General features: G+C 41.8%; 1 protein-coding gene across 8 annotated transcripts in view; it reads right to left on the bottom strand.

Annotated features, from left to right (window-relative positions):
* The window catches only part of LOC137344410 (ankyrin repeat and SAM domain-containing protein 1A-like), a 345,223-nt gene that overhangs the window by 229,464 nt on the left and 98,502 nt on the right, over positions 1-17,257 (bottom strand). For all 8 annotated transcript variants that reach the window (XM_068007344.1, XM_068007345.1, XM_068007349.1 and 5 more), the window contains 3 exons: positions 11,871-12,167; positions 7,817-7,892; positions 1,036-1,137 (listed from right to left, as the gene is read on the bottom strand). In XM_068007344.1, coding sequence (XP_067863445.1) covers positions 1,036-1,137; positions 7,817-7,892; positions 11,871-12,167 — 475 coding nt within the window. The remainder of the gene's footprint in view (positions 1-1,035; positions 1,138-7,816; positions 7,893-11,870; positions 12,168-17,257) is intronic.

Here is a 17,257-nt window from a genome sequence, read left to right as displayed (position 1 = left end):
TCAGTTGGCAGCAGGAGAGGAGTTGCAATTGGCTTGAGAATGCCTTTTTTTCTGCAATCTCATATTCCACATGCCCACTGTTGCTGAATTGCAATGGAGGTTGTCAACTGGAGTTTTTCTTAAACAGGTGGCACTGTCTATACAGGCTCCTTGGGTGATAGCTGCTATCTCCAGCTGTCAAAACATTGCAAGTTTACAATGCAAGTTTACAATGCACAATTGCTGCCAACTTCAGCAATTGGCAGCAAACTCATGCTGTAAATGGGGTACAAGATGCACCTTCACATATGATCTTGTTTCTTCCACATACACGAAAGCAACCTTCATACTGTACGGCTTGATGACAAAATGTAAAATGGAGCCGTAATTCAAATACCTATTTTTAACAAATACTGTGTTTGATGTATACGACCAGTGTTGCTCTACTAGAGCACCAGTACAGAGCAGCAGTTGTGGGGTGGGTTTCCAGGTGCTTCACAGCCTAACAGTATCAAACTGCAGGACCCAATAGCACACACCAGGTTTTAATATATACACATTTATGTTAAGCAAACATGCACATCCTCATATAAGTATACTTGTTCTTGTAAAATCACTTGAATAGAAATGAACCTCAAAAAGCTGTAAGGCATAATTTTAAGTTTAACAAGTTGATATCCCAACACATTAATGGGGAATGTTAGAATTCCTGGAAGGCAAGTTTTTTTTTAAGCTCAGCCATGCCACCAATGGGAGGTTTGGGCTGAATTAAATTGAAACACTTCCCCAAAGGGAGAAGATAGGAAGCAAAAACAATTGAGGGCAAGATAACCCTGACCCAATCTTCTGCGTCCCCTAGCACCAAAGAGTATGGATAGCAGATGCATAAACAGAGATCATCTGCCGTCACCCCCCACCACCACACACACACCCCAGCCCCGTTACCCTCGCCCCACAAGGAAATGGTGAGTTTCTTGAGATGAAGATAGAAAGGTTTTTTTTTAAAAAATGGAAGGTAATAAGCTTAAGATGTTACCAAGAACAAAGGCTTTGTACCTTGAATAAGAGTTGCAATCTCTTTACTCTTCTGAGCTGGGTGTTCCTGCACAATTTCTAATGCTGACTTCCCACGAATATCTTTAATATTAACATCAATCCCTGTCAAAAATAGAGCATTGTTCACATGCAATCATTTGGTCAGGAATTCTTCATATCTTAATTAGGTACCAATGTTAACTATCTAGGTAGCCAAACATAAAACAAGTGTCAACCATTAGTAGTTACATTGACTGCTGCCCAGAGAAGCAAAGTACTCCCCCATTGGAGGGGAGATGTAATCAATTCTCTTTAGTAAATCTCACAGCTGTGAGTTACAAAGCACCACTTTTTTTTGTCAGTCAAATGAACCTAGCAATGTGTTGATAAATTCCAATGCAAGGTAGATCTTTGCAAAAAAATGACTTCGGAAATAATTACAAGCTGTAGGAGGTCAATAGAACTTCCCAAGCTGTAGGAGGTCAATAGAACTTCCCAAGCTGTAGGAGGTCAATAGAACTTCCCAAGCTGGGCAATGGGCAAGTTCAACCAATAGTTCTGTAACACTGCAACTTAGCAACTGAGCATACTGTAGTGTGAAGGTTGATTACAATAACGTAGCTTTAGGCCACAATATTTTGAAATAGTTAATCAACGTTTTGGAATGTTTGAACAGATTGTACTGTAGAAGAAAGTAGTCTGTAGAAACAAAAAAGATAGTATGGAAATGCCCATGGAAAATGCTGAGTTAAATGGACAAAGAAGTGGGATGGCTCCTAGAGTTCAATAGCCTTCAGAAAGGGAAAGAATATGCTGGTCAAAGGTGATTTGATGTTTACTGGTGTTAATTGCAAGGACATCAACAGCTATCTGTTCAGACATGAACTTGAGCACAGAGGTTGGGAAAGATAGAGATTGAAGTGCTCTAATAGAGTGAAGACATTCAACTGGGAATTTGGTGAGTGAGGGAATTCGGTGCAGAGGGGGAAGGAGGTGCTAAGTGATTTTAAACCAAAAAACTATGGACTAAGATTGAGCAGAGCATAAAAGAAGCCGCACGAGGAATCAAAACAAGGGAAGGAAGAGCGCCGAGGTTAAATCAGTAAGTACTTAGTTCATTGATTAGTGTTTTAGTGTCAGGTAAACAGTAAAGTACCTTAAAGCTAAACAAAGTTTAAATAACTGTTAGCTAACATGGCAGAACAGGGTTTCTGAGCTTGAGGGGCGGCTGGCTTCACTACAGTGCATACGGGAAGCCGAGAGTTTCGTATATAGCACGTTTCAGGGGGTGGTTACCTTGCAGCTACAGAGAGTTCAGGCGGAGAGGGAGTGGGTGAACACCAGACAGGCTAGGAGAAACAGGCAGGCAGTGCAGGTGTGCCCTAGGAGAGTGGCACTCATAAACTGGTATGCAATGTTGAATACCAGTGAGGGTGTTGACACCTCAGGGGAGTGCAGTCAGGAGCAAATCCACGGCACCGTGGGAAACTCGGCTGTACCGGTGGGGGGGGGGCAAAAGAAATGCAGTTGTTATAGGGGATTCAATAGTCAGGGTGATACAGGCATTTCTGCAACCCCTGACATGAGTCCCGCATGGTGTGTTGCCTCCCTGGTACCAGGATAAAAGACATCACTGAGAGGGTGGAGAACATTTTTTTTATTCGTTCATGGGATGTGGGCATCGCTGGCGAGGCTGGCATTTATTGCCCATCCCTAACTGCCCTCAAGAAGGTGGTGAGCCGCATTCTTGAACCACTGCAGTCCGTGTGGTGACGGTTCTCCTACAGTGCTGTTAGTAAAGGAGTTCCAGGATTTTGAGGGGGGGGAAGGGGAACAGCCAGAAATCGTGGTCCATGTGAGAACCAATGACAAGAAGCAAAAGGGTCGCGGTCCTGCAGTCAGAGTTTCAGGAGCTAGAGAGGAAGTTTAAGAGCAGGATCTCAAAAGGTAGTAATCTCTGGATTACTCCCAGTGCCATGTGCTAATGAATATAGGAATAGTAGGATAAGACAGGTTAATGCATGGCTGGAACAATGGTGCAGGAGGGAGGGCTTCAGATTCCTGGGGTATTGGTGCCAGTTCTCGGGCAGGAGGGATCTGTTCAAGATGGACAGGTTGCACCTCAACAGAGTTGGGGCCAATGTCCTCGCGGGGGAGGGTTTAAACTAATTTGGCAGGGGAATAGGCACCAGGATGAAGCATTAGAGACGAGAAACAAGGTGCACAGAGGACTGGGAGCAACAAGTACAAGAGTAAAGAATAGTTCAGAAACAGCAGGGATCAGACAGGGGGCAAATGCGAGGCAGTCTGAGATTGGAGTGCATGTGCATAAATGCACGTAACGTGGTAAATAAGGTTGGTGAGCTGCAGGCTCACGTCGCCACATGGGACTATGATATAGTGGCAATAACAGAGAACTGGCTCAAAGAAGGAGAGGATTGGGTACTTAATATTCCTGGCTACAAGGTATTCAGGAAAGATAGGGAAGGAAAGAAAGGAGTGGGGGGGGAGGGGGGAAGGGGGAAGGGGGAGAGGGGGAAGGGGGAAAGGGGGGGGAGGGGGAAAGGGGGAAAGGGGGAAGGAAAGGGGGAAGGGAAGGGGGAGGGGGAGGGGGAAGGGAAGGGGGAGGGGGAGGGGGAGGGGGGAGGGGAACAGCACTGATCGAAAAAAATTTATAGCACTGGAAAGGGATGATGTAGTTAAGGGGTCAAAGACAGAACCTATTTGGTTAGAATTAAGGAACTATTAAGCACTGGGTGTATACTCTAGGCCATCAAATATTGTGAAGGAGATAGAGGAGATTATTTGCAAGCAAATTACAGAAAGATGCAAGAAGTATAGAGTAGTGATAATGGGGGACTTCAATTATCTCAATATAGACTGGGACAGTAACAGTATAAATGGCAAAGAGGGGGAGGAATTCCTGAAATGCATTCAAGAGAACTTTCTGGAACAGTGCATTTCCAGCCCAACCTGGAAGGAAATAGTGCTGGATCTAGTTCTGGGGAATGAAGTGGGGGAGCATTTGGGGGAACAGTGATCATAATATCATTAGGTTCAGAATAGTTATGGAAAAGGACAAGGAACAATCAAATGTGAAAATGCTTAACTGGAGGAGGGCAAATTTTTCAGTGAGTCAAAAAGGGATTTTGCCCAGGTGGATTGGAATCCAAAATTGGTAGGCAAAACAGTAATTGAACAATAGGTGTCATTCAAGAAGGAATTGATTCAGGTACGGAGTAGACACATCCCTATGAGGGGGAAAGGAAGGGCATCCAAAGCTAGAGCTCCGTGGATGACTAAAGATATAGATTTTAAAATGAAACAGAAAAAGGAGGCTTATGACAAATGTAAAGTTCATAGTACAGTAGAGAACCTGGTTGAATACAGAAAGTACAGAGGAGATCTAAAAAAGGGAGTTGGGGGGGGGGGGGGGGGCAAAGAGAGAGTATGAGAGTAGATTAGCGGCTAACATAAAAGGGAACCCAAAAGTCTTTTATAAACATATATATATAGTAAAAGGGTAGTCAAAGGAAGCGTGGGCCCAATTCGGGATAAAAAAAGATCTTCTTGTAGAGGCAGAGGGCATGGCTGAGGTACTAAATGAATACTTTGCATCCGTCTTCACTAGAGAAGCGGATGCTGCCTTTGTTGTTAATTATATCCATTTTATTTTTTATCAATTAATATTAATTGTATTCAGGTGGTGCGTATCAATTGGGGACTCCCTTGTATCCATTTATGAGTGCTTATCTTGGGGGTGCACAGTGGGTAATGCAGATCTGTGTGAATAAAGGCTTGGAAGCAACTGAAGACCAGGCTATAGTATTCTATCCTTCACCACCTGGCTATCCAATTTATTACAATTGTAGTAGTAAAGGAGGAGATAGTAGCGATACTGAATATGATAAAAATAGATAAAGAGGAGGTACTTTAGAGATTGGCAGTAGTCAAAGTAGAAAAGTCACCCAGTCCAGATGGGACACATCTTAGATTACTGAGAGAAGTAAGGGTGGAAATTGCAGAGGCTCTGGCCACAATCTTCCAATCCTCCTGAGATATTGGGATGGTGCTGTAGGACTGTAGAATTGCAAATGTTACTCCCCGGTTCAAAAAGAGGAGGGATAAACCCGGCAATTACAAGCCAGTCAGGCTAACATTGGTGGTGGGGAAACTTTTAGAGACAATAATCCAGGACAAAATAAATTGGCACTTGGAAAAATATGGGCTAATAAATGAAGGTCAACACAGATTTGTTAAAGCAAAATCGTGTTTGACTAACTTGGTTGAGTTCTTTGGTGAAGTAAGGGAGAGCGTTGATGAGGGTAGTGCAGTTGATGTTGTATATATGGGCTTTCAAAAGGCATTTGAGAAAGTACCACATAATAGGCTTGTTAGCAAAATTAAAGCCCATGGGATTAAAGGGACAGTGCCAGCTAGGATACAAAATTGGTTAGGGGTACGAAAGCAGAGAGTAGGAATGAACAGTAGTTTTTTCAGCCTGGAGGGAAGTATGCAGTAGCATTCCCCAGGGGTCAGTATTCGGACCACTGCTCTTTTTGATATATATTAATGACCTGGACTTGGGTATACAGGGAATAATTTCAAAGTTTGCAAATGACACGAAACTTGAAAACGTAGTAAACAATGTGGAGGATAGTAACAGGCTGGTGAAATGGGTAGACACACGGCAGACGAAATTTAATGCTGAGAAATGTGAAGTGATGCATTTTGGTCGGAAGAATGAAGAGATGCAATATGAACTAAATGGTACAATTTTAAAGGGGGTGCAGGAACAGAGAGACCTGGGGTGCACATACACAAATCTTTGAAGGTGGCAGAACAAGTTGAGAAGGCTGTTAAAAAGCATATGCGATCCTGGGCTTTATTAATAGAGGCATAGAGTACAAAAGCAAGGAAGTTATGCTCAATCTTTATAAAACACTGGTGAGGCCTCAGCTGGAGTATTGTGTTCAATTCTGGGCACCACACTTTACGAAGGATGTCAAGGCCTTAGAGAGGGTGCAGAAGAGATTTACTAGAATGGTGCCAGGGATGAGGGATTTCAATTATGTGAAGAGACTGGAGAAGCTGAGGTTGTAATCCATAGAACAGAGAAGGTTAAGGGGAGATTGGCAGAGATGTCAAAATCATGAAGGGTTTTGACAGAGTAAATAAGGAGAAACTATTTCCAGTGGCAGAGAGTTCGGTAACCAGAGGACACATTTAAGGTGATCGGCAAAAGAGCCAGAGGCGACATAAGGAAACATTTTTTATGCAGCAAACTGTAATGGTCTGGAATGCACTGCCTGAAAGGGTGGTGGAAGCAGATTCAATGCTAACTTTCAAAAGGATCAATACTTGAAGGGAAAAAAATTACAGGGCAATGGGGAAAGAGCAAGGGACTGGGACTAATTGGACAGCTCTTTCAAAGAGCCGACACAGGCATGATGGACCGAATGGCCTCCCCCTGTGCTGTACCTACTAATACTATGATACAAACGTGGTGAACTTCACAGGAAAACTGAGAAAGAAAAGTAGTTACACTAAAGCTGTCACATAGCAGTGATAAGAAAGGATATAATGGGAGAGAGTATACAGCTCGACATGGAGCTACAACAAATCCTCCACAGAAGACTTCAGCTGGAACAGCTCCCAGAACAAAGATAATCACTGTGTTCCGTTTGTATGGTTGCCCCATAGCATAAATGTAGCGCAGTGTTCTCTTACTGCTATGGTTATGTTGCTGACTTTGTCTGTCATAAATAAAGATTAAATTAATTTTTTTTAAATTACATGTATAGACATGTCTGATTTGACAGACCCGAATCCAAATTATATTGAGGCATGGTACAGATCATTTTGGCTAATAATGGCGCTAAACCGGGACTTCAGATCACAAAGCAGCATCGCGGGATATCTGGGGTCGCGATGTGGTGCCTCGCTGTCGGGGAAGCGGGGGGGAAACGAGGAGTCTGAGCTGTTGGGAGGCGCTCTCCAGGCGGCAATGGTCAATACTTATGGCCAAGTGACCCGCGTGTGTCTGGTTACAGTGGAGTTATACAGCTTGAGCCGAACTCATACAGCTTGGAGTGGGCTACCTAACCTTTCAGCTGACGGTAACGGGGGTGGCGGGGGATTATTTAATTACATTTGTAATGTCGAAGGACGTTGGAGACCTCTCTCGGAAGGTCAAACATAAAGCTAATCCGTATCAGGAAACAAAAGATAAGATTTGTAGACCCATGCATGCAGGCGCAATACATAACGGATTTGACTTTTAAGTGACGAATTAACCAGCTAATGGATAATTGCAAAAAATTAAAAAGGTGTGAAAATTAAGTAAGAAACAAATCATTAAAAACATTTAGTAAAAAAATGAACAAACAGCCGGATGAATAAAGGACTTGCCATTAGCTTAGATCAGGAAGCTGTTCTTTAAAAGCTGAAATGTGTTGGAAGGAAATGGTTGAGGCTGGAAAACTGAACTCAGTCAAATAAAACAGCTAGATGCCATAATGGGGAGATGCCAGAGTTGATCTTTGGGAAAAAGAAAATCAAAAAGGGGTGAAGGCTCTTTTTCCAAAACTATCTTGTGTGCATCTGACTACTAAGTACTGACCAATACCTATGCAAAATAAAAAATAGCTTAAATAACATAAATGTCAGGATTTATTTCTGTTTAAATCACTTGTATGATGGCCAAACATTATTTATGTGCATGGGAAACATTAGCCACAGTCTATTCGAAAACCTATGTTTGTTATCTTAGGTTCAAGCAACGATAGATCCAAGAACTTACCAGATGCTAGAAGTATTTGGACCACATCCGTCTTCCCAAACAAGGCAGCCTCATGAAGTGCACTACCCTTCTCTGTCTGGGAATTGGGCAAAAGGGAGAAAGGAAGAATTTTGTTTTCAATTCAGACAATAATTATTGCTCCTACCCAATTTTTAAAAACAAGTTGCCAAATTTTGCAGTCGTTAAAAAGTTGTAAGCACAACTGAGCTTGCATTTATAATTTTTTTTCTCTTTATTTGTTTCCTCCCTAGTCCCCTCTTCTGGAGGCCATGATTTATACGGGAGTGTGTACTGGTCAGAAATGTTTCCTGCCCATTTTGACCGTGCCCATTCGCCACATATAGGCATACACAGTGGTCAGGTTATTCAACTACAGAGGCCATCACAACCAAGCACATCCATTCCTCACCCAACGTCCACACAAATACCCATCAGGGGTTATTTGATAGCTATTGAGAGAAAGAATCCTATTCAATTTTTATCTCCCTAGCCCTGGAATGAAAGGCAAACTGTAGAACCACAGAAACCTCAATTGAGATTAACACAGAAAAAAGGAATTAAACCGAGGATCTTGCTGGATTATATGGCTCAGAACCACTTCAATTACTCATTGAATCATCTACAGCCCCAGGACAGCACCAAACCCTGAGAAAGTTTGCAGATAACTGCAAAGAAAAGGTTTATCAGACTAACTTGAAGTATACTAATGTAATACTGCTATTGATTTGTCTTTATATTGTATTATATGTTAAGTGTATACCTAAGTACTATTGCATGTACTGTATGCACAATAAAACTATGAACGCTTGACCTCAATGTTTCAAGAACTGTATTAATTTTGAGGAATAGATAGATCATAAATAAAATCCATCCTCTAACACATCCACAATATCAAAATTCTGAGACTTCCTGTCTGTCACAATTTAGTCACTTTTGTGATTTTGTGACACGTCTGTTTATATTATGTTTACTTGGTAATGCAGTAAACCCTGCTAAAGTTACCATTATATTAGCTTTCATGGCACTTCAGTACCCCAACCATTGGTGATGAGTCACTCAGCTCGACCCATATGGTTTTCACTTCATTTTGCTTTCTTCACAGGTAAGTTGTATTTAAGTTCTTATTTCTTTAATTTTATATGTATTAATTGTCATCCCTCCCTGCTAGTCTCCATGCTCTCTGTCGACTTACCTGTGCTGCTCCTGCAGCTCCTGCCCTGCTGAGCTGTCCCCACAGCCTCTGTTTCTCTCAACTTTCATCAGTCATACTGCTGCTCCTACCCTCCTTTGCTGCCCCCACGGCATCTACCAGCCTGCCCCCACCGCCTCTGATGGCTTTTGCGGCCTCTCTTGGACTTTTATTTCCACCGCCTATACATGCCTTCTCCTACCATTTTTTCTGCACACACACCAGATCTGCTAATCTTTATAGACTCCCAGCCTTCATTGCCACCTACCCAGGTCCTGCTCCCCCCACCCCTCACACTCCTTTGTTTTATTGTAAACAATTTTACAACACCAAGTTATAGTCCAGCAATTTTATTTTAAATTCACAAGCTTTCGGAGATTTTCTCCTTCCTCAGGCAAATGTTTCAAGATCTCCTTGAAGCCTACGCATTTATACATATTGAACAATAATACATGGTGTTTACAGACTGCCCCTGCAACTGCCCGTTGCCAAGGCAATCACCGTGTTCAGACAGAGAGGTGTTACCTGCAGAACCTCCGAATACACATTCAACAAAAAAACAAACAGGGAAAAAAAACAGAGAAAAAAAAACACAGAGAGAGGCAGAAACATCCGGAAGGCAGAGAGAGCCAGCAAATGACCCATTATATTAAAAACAGATAACATTTGTTCGCTGGTGGGGTAACGTGTAGCGTGACATGAACCCAAGATCCCGGTTGAGGCCGTCCTCATGGGTGCGGAACTTGGCTATCAATTTCTGCTCGACGATTTTGCGTTGTCGTGTGTCTCGAAGGCCGCCTTGGAGTACGCTTACCCGAAGGTCGGTGGATGAATGTCCATGACTGCTGAAGTGTTCCCCGACTGGGAGGGAACCCTCCTGTTTGGCGATTGTTGCGCGGTGTCCGTTCATCCGTTGTCGCAGCGTCTGCATGGTCTCGCCAATGTACCATGCTCTGGGGCATCCTTTCCTGCAACGTATGAGGTAGACAACGTTGGCTGAGTCACAGGAGTATGAACCATGCACCTGGTGGGTGGTGTCATCTCGTGTGATGGTGGTATCTGTGTCGATGATCTGGCATGTCTTGCAGAGGTTACCGTGGCAGGGTTGTGTGGCGTCGTGGACGCTGTTCTCTTGAAAGCTAGGTAGTTTGCTGCGAACGATGGTCTGTTTGAGGTTGGGTGGCTGTTTAAAGGCGAGTAGTGGAGGTGTGGGGATGGCCATAGCGAGGTGTTTGTCCTCATTGATGACATGTTGAAGGCTGCGGAGAACATGGCGTAGTTTCTCCGCTCCGGGAAAGTACTGGACGACAAAGGGTACTCTGTTGGTTGCGTCCCGTGTTAGTCTCCTGAGGAGGTCTATGCGATTTTTTGCTGTGGCCCGTCGGAACTGTCGATCGATGAGTCGAGCGTCATATCCCGTTCTTACTAGGGCGTCTTTCAGCGTCTGTAGGTGTCCATCGCGTTCCTCCTCGTCTGAGCAGACCCTGTGTATTCGCAGGGCCTGTCCATAGGGGATGGCCTCTTTGACGTGGTTAGGGTGGAAGCTGGAAAAGTGGAGCATCGTGAGGTTGTCCGTGGGCTTGCGGTAGAGTGAGGTGCTGAGGTGCCCGTCTTTGATGGAGATTCGTGTGTCCAAGAAAGAAACTGATTTAAAATAGGCTATTTGCTATTTAAAACTTTGTTTTAAATAGCAAATAGCCTATCCCAGCCTCCACCATTTCACTACTCTATTTAAAATGCAAAATGGTCTCAAACAAAAACTCTTTGGCTTCTCAACTTTTCAGTCTTGCCCTCTGGCCCTCTATCCCCACTTTCCTCCAGTTCTGTTTCCCTCCCCAGTGCTCCAACCTAGCCCCACTGGTCTCGTTCCATTCCAACTGATGCTTCCTTATGAAGCGTGCCCCTCGACTCTCATTGAAAATCCACATTTTACATTTTTAAAATATCTTAACCCCTTGCAACCTTCTTTAAACAGTTTCTCTCACTCCACTTCCCTCTAATAACTTTACTTCACCCTCTCTCCCCTCACAATACCTCTTATATTAAATTACCCAATCCTAGCTCTCAACTTGCTCTTTCAACCCGCATGCAACTTAAAAAAATATCTACAATACTCTGACCGCACTCATTAAAAATATGTGGAAGACTCATTCCACTCGCCTCCATGCTCCTTTTCCACCTTTGCTCATGGCATTCCTTTCCTGCTCATCAGTAAGAAAAAACTGTCCCACTACATTATATTTAAAAAGTCAATCCATAGCACACACTGCCTCCCACACATCAGACATCACACTTTACCAAATCTACTGACTCATCAGAAGCAACCCCACAGGGGATCAGCTAGTGAGATAAAATAACAAGAGGAGGCAAAGCAATACATTGGCACTGTCCATTAGAGCAATTTGGGGGCATACAAAGCAACAAGACACAGGTTCAATACTCCACCGGGTTGAATTCCTGACCTACAGCTATGCTGTGCGAAAAGGCGTCAGAGAAATCTAATTGGATGTCGTCACCTGATTACTTTTGCACAGCTCCTGGTGATCAAATAACAAAATGGCCAGGATTGCATCTTCTGATCACCATCAACAACCCCTGTTGCAACATGTTGTAGCCATCATGTGTGGACACAGTCAGGCTAGGTTTTAATGGTACCCATAGCCTAACAGTTCACTGGCACTAATTGCCCCACCTCATGTGGGAAAATGGCCACTTCTGCAAGGTACCAATAAGTCACCACTACGAAAAGAAACATATATCATTAGGTGTTCCTTGAGGAGGGGCAAGATGAGAAAACCGGAGTACGTACACAAAAAGTCACTATTGGTATTTTGTGCCCTTATATACAAACACTCGGTCCATTACCTGATAGTTAATGTCCATTCCTGCTTCCAGAAGGACTTGCACTACTGCTCTTTGCCCATTTCTTGCTGCCAAGTGAAGCGGTGTGTGTTTCTTGGTGTTACAGCTCAGTAGGTTTGGGTGGGCATTTAGCAGCATTTTCACCACCTCCAGCCTCCCATAGAATGCAGCCAGGTCCAGTGGAGTTTCAAATTTGTTGTTTCTCATCGTAGGATCTGTGAGTTCCTCAAGAAGAACTTTTACAACATCTGAGTGACCATACTGTGCTGCACAGTGCAAGGCCGTCTCATTGTCATTGTTCTGTTACAAAAGGGATGACAAAGTGCACAAAAATGATTAAGCAACTCAAGATATTAATCAGAATAAGCCTATTAATGGCTTGCACTCACAGCCTTGTGCTATCCTAACACAATTATCCTACCCCTATAATTGGCAAATTATAGTATTTAAAGAGGTATAATCCATAGTCTATATGTGTTCAAGCTTTCCAGTTATTTCACCAGATTTTTTTTTAAGTTTTGAAAATACTTCATATTTCAGAGAAAAGTTTTAACTGTGATTAGTTGAAGAACCGGCAGCAAAGGAAGCATTAGAACAAAAATCGCAGGCTTACAAACTTTTCAAGCTTTCACTAATTAAATTGATTACATTACTATGCCTTCATACAAATGAAAAACTAAAGATATATCTCCACTAAGGTTTAGTTGCATGCTCCAGAGCAAAAGTCAGCACTGCTTTTATAATATTTCCATGGAGACAAAAAGAGCAAAGAGAAAATAGATTACAATGTACATGAATAAAAAGACTGAAAACAACCATATCATTTTATAGACTACAAACTGTAGTTAGCAGCAAAAAAATTATGCAATATCCCACATCAAGCTTTTTCAAACAGACAAGACGACATTTACAAATTTAGTTGCAAGAGATGTTAAGATGATGGAAATATGATTATGTAAAGCTAAGTATTAATATTTTGTGTACTAATTCCCGCATTCTGAAACAAAACACCCAGTGAATTAAAAGATACAGTTGAACAGTGAAGGAAGAAAAGTGAAAGATTGAACAAAGTCATATAAGTGAGCCAAACCAGATTAGAATGCAGAACCTAATCAAATTGATACAGGCTAATGCTTCTCTAATCCAAAACATTTTAGTTTGTGGCATTTGCTTGTACATGCAAAGGATGAACACAAAATTTAAAAATGAAACAGTTATGACACAATTTGGATCTTGCTGCAGAAAAAGCATTTTCTGGGCTATTTATTTGGTGGCTTGAGGCACCAAACAAGATTGGTCCGAAAACAAAAGGTCAACAAACTATCTTTAAATAGCAAAGCATCAATACTTCAGTTTAACTCTTTTTCAGCACCTGAAATGCAGCTCGTCGCCAACTGTTCTTTGAAGGCAGCTTACTTCATAAATTACGGTTACCCATCATACAGAAAGCTCAATTTGTATCTTCAATAAATGATTTTCAAACCACAGAATCGTTATGATTTATACTGAACTTAAATTATTTAGTTCATGAACATAGTAAGACATGAAATTAAATGTGAAACAGCCATACATAAATGACAGTGTAGCCACATAAATACACACATATATACACTCACAACATACATATACACTAACATGACTGAATAGAAAACTTGGCATAAGCTTATTGTACTAACAATTCACATGAAATCAAACACAAAAAACAGAAGTACAAAACTGTAATAAATTTTCATGTGTAACAAATGAAAAAATCTCCTTAGCAGTTGATCAATAATTTCCTTCATTACCTGCTGCAATACTTTGTTAGTACTCCTTGTAGGTTTCACTATTAAGTCCATAAAAACTTTGATGCGAAGCTCACTGTCAACCTTAAACTTCACTGTGTAATGCTTGGCTCAATCGAAGAATCCTGCCCTGCCTCTAAAAGTACTTTATTCATCCTCAATAGGTGGTATAGGTCTGTATTTCGATGTGTTTAAAGGGGAGTGAGAAAACACAAAGTTCTTCCATGGAAATGGAACCAAAGCTCATGTAAAAGTAATGTACAGCAGCTATCTAACATTAGCATATAAAACAATTGGGATTGAAAAAAAAACATTTTTTTAAAAATGGATTGATATGAATATATTGAGTTTTATGTATTCCATTCTTCCAGTAACCAGTATTGTTGGTACTCTGGTCTCAGGATGCAAGAATGCCTGTCATATCCTGCATCATAAAACTAGCAATACTGATCCAGGTTGCATATTTCAAAAAAGGCAAGAGGAGTTCTTTCTGTGCCAGTCAATACAGTAAAAACTGCCATGTATTTTAGCACGAGTCACTATGAGGATACTGTATTTATTGGTACCTGTGTATTTCACAGCATCTGTGGAACTCAGTAATGATTATAACTGAAAACTGCAGAATATCCAATATATTCTGTAAATGTGAAAGACACAGTAACTCAGATTTAAGTTATGGGTTGGACCCAATTATATATTCCATTTAATCAGGTGTTTAATTATTTTGCTTCAAGTTTTGTTAAATTTGGCTTTAGTGAGCACTTCCTTAAGTGCAAAGTGCAGTTAAAGCTCATTACATGTAAGCTTCCTCTCACCCCTTTCCATATCCAAATGGTCTTACCCTGAAAATCTCCTTGTGGGAGTGAAATACTAAATTCACAAGGCCACAGTAGCCCCAGGTATGACACATACAAGCAAGTAATAAGCTCACTATGAACATTAAGTTCTCAAACTAAATACAAAAATCTAAACATGGCTTTTATAAATGGTTAATGGAAAATTTGGCAAAAGAAATTTCCCTCGAGCAGTTTTATTTCTGTATTCGTGCTGCCAAGTGCCCATGCATGAAAAATGTACAACTGTTTGAAAGGGTAGAGTCCTAGTTATGACATTTTACATAATACTGCAGCATGATACCTTAAACAAGATATGTATGGCAATAATAACATTTTTGTGCATTTGTGTTGCTAATTCAGTTATTGTAAATATTGAATAGACTACTGAACATTCCCAGCTCCTGACCACAAAGTTACAATTCCTTGCCCCAGTCTTTGCTGACATTGTTAATTGCACCCTTTCTCCTTCCTTCAAAACCACTGTCAGCACCACTTGCTTCAAAGTCCACCCATGACCTTCCATCTTCTCCAATTACCACTATTTCTGACCTCCCCTTCTTCTCGAAGGTCCTTGAAAATGCTCCTACTTGTCAGTTAAGTGCTCACCTCTACCACAAATCTCTGCTTGAATCTCTTCTTTCCAGGTCCACAGCACAAAAGATGGTCCTGGTCAAAATTACCAACAACATCCTCTGTGACTCTGACCATGATGTGCAATCATTCCTTATCCTCTTTGACCTCTCCAAGGTGTTTGACACAGCTGATCGCACCTTTCCCCTCCATCGCCTTGGCGGATTGCCCTCTTTCCTGCCCCAATGTAGCAAGTGAACCTCCAGCAATAATCTCTCCTCCAGTTCCCCACTCCTAACAATCACCTATGGTGCAGCCCAAGTTTCCATTTTTGACCCTCTCCTATTACTGATTTACATGTTGCCCATTGCACACATGGGGTTAGTTTCCATATGTATGCTGACAAAATCCAATTCTACCTTTTCACTACCACCTTCGACTCCATGTCTATCTCTATGTTATCAGACTGCCTATCAAACATCAAGACATGAAATGGCTCGGAATCTCCTCCAATTGGACACTGAGATTGCCAGAGCCATTTTATTTGGCTCTTGCCAAAAGTTCCATACCCCAGCCATCAACTCCATCTCCTTCCTCAACTGCTCACTCAGACTGAACCACGTAGTGAAAAACCTTAAGAGTTCTGTATGACCAAGAATGCCTACTTCCACCTCAGCAATATTGTTCACCTCCTACCTCACTCCATTGCTGGTGAAACCCTTATGTACACTTTTCCAATGCCCTTCTTGCCAGCCTCCTGTACTCCAGCTTCCACAAACTGCAACTTGTCCAGAGCTCTGCCACCCACATCCTGTCCTGATTTCTCACCTATCACTTGACTCCTCTGTTGGTTCACTGTCCACAATGCATCAAATTCAAAATTCCTATCCACATACACAAATCCCTCCTTGGACTCGCTTTACCTTACTTCAGCAACCTCTTGCAGCCTTGTATTCTGTTCTGTGCTCTTTAATCCTCCAAATCTGTCCTTCTCTACAATCCCTCTTCTCTCCACCCCACCATCAGTCGTACAAGCTTTCAGCCATCTTGTCCCTCCTCTCTGGAGCTCCCTTCCAAAACCCTTCTGCCTCAATACCTCTCCCTTCCCTTTTAGAAGACCACTTAATATCTAATTATTCAACCATGCTTTCAGTCACCTCTCCTAGCTCGCCCACTATTGCTGATTAGCCATTTTCAATTGTGTGAAGTGCTCTACAACATTTTCTATTAAAAGCACTACATAAATGCACGTTCTTGTCAGTGCCCGTATACAATACATAAACAGGAAAGCAATGTTTTTATTTTTGCAATAGGAAAACAATCTGTTTACCACTGGCAACCAGTCAAGCTATTCACCTAGCTTACAATTTCCCAAAAAAGGCAATTAAATTCAAAACATTTAGCTATCAGCTACCCATTGAGTATCCTGCTATCTCTGCTTAACACATGGTAAAAGCATGTAATTTCAGCTTGCAGTAGAAACCAGAATAATTCCAACAATCTTTAAGCTAGTACAACAGTGAGGGAGAGTAGCAAAATTAAATTAAAAAAGAGTAACAGTGAGGGAGGAAAAATTGAGCTCAACATCTCCTGGGCTTAAAAGGGGAAAATTCTTCTCCAAAGGTTCTCATTCCTGTTAGAAAGTGCACGTACGATCATCAGGCGAGGGCAGATTCAGCAGTCAAACAGCCTGAGAATACCCAATGTTTAGGCTCATATATAAAAGGATGGTTACTTGGGCAAGGTGCCAGAGAGCAGCTCGTACCTGGAGAGCCATATCCAGCAGAAGTCAACAGTTCGGGGTGGGGGGTGGGGGAGCTAAAGAATTGGGAAGGAAGGCCACATTTCTCACACACACACACACACACACCTCATATGCAAGAGTGCTCAAATAAGGGAATTTTTTTTTTCCCTGAGCATTCAGATGAAAAAACATTCCTACCACAACTCAAGTCTTAATCCCATCACAAAATAAGTGAAAGGAAATTAAAGGGGGGAATAGGTCCTTCTTTAAAGCCAACCAATAGAATCATATGGTGGTGTGGGAAAAGGGAATAAATGGAAAGAAGTCCTAAATGCCAACTCTGACCTTGAGTTATTCATATAAAAAGGAAAGGCAAGGTTTTGAAGTAACACCACAGCTCAAATTTATTATCTAAAAGTAATCTAAATACAACACTGCCAAATAGCAATAAAATAA

This window comes from Heptranchias perlo, chromosome 27 (genome assembly GCF_035084215.1).
Source record: "Heptranchias perlo isolate sHepPer1 chromosome 27, sHepPer1.hap1, whole genome shotgun sequence".
In the NCBI taxonomy this organism is placed as follows: domain Eukaryota; kingdom Metazoa; phylum Chordata; class Chondrichthyes; order Hexanchiformes; family Hexanchidae; genus Heptranchias; species Heptranchias perlo.
This window is presented reverse-complemented; position numbering and strand designations above follow the sequence as displayed.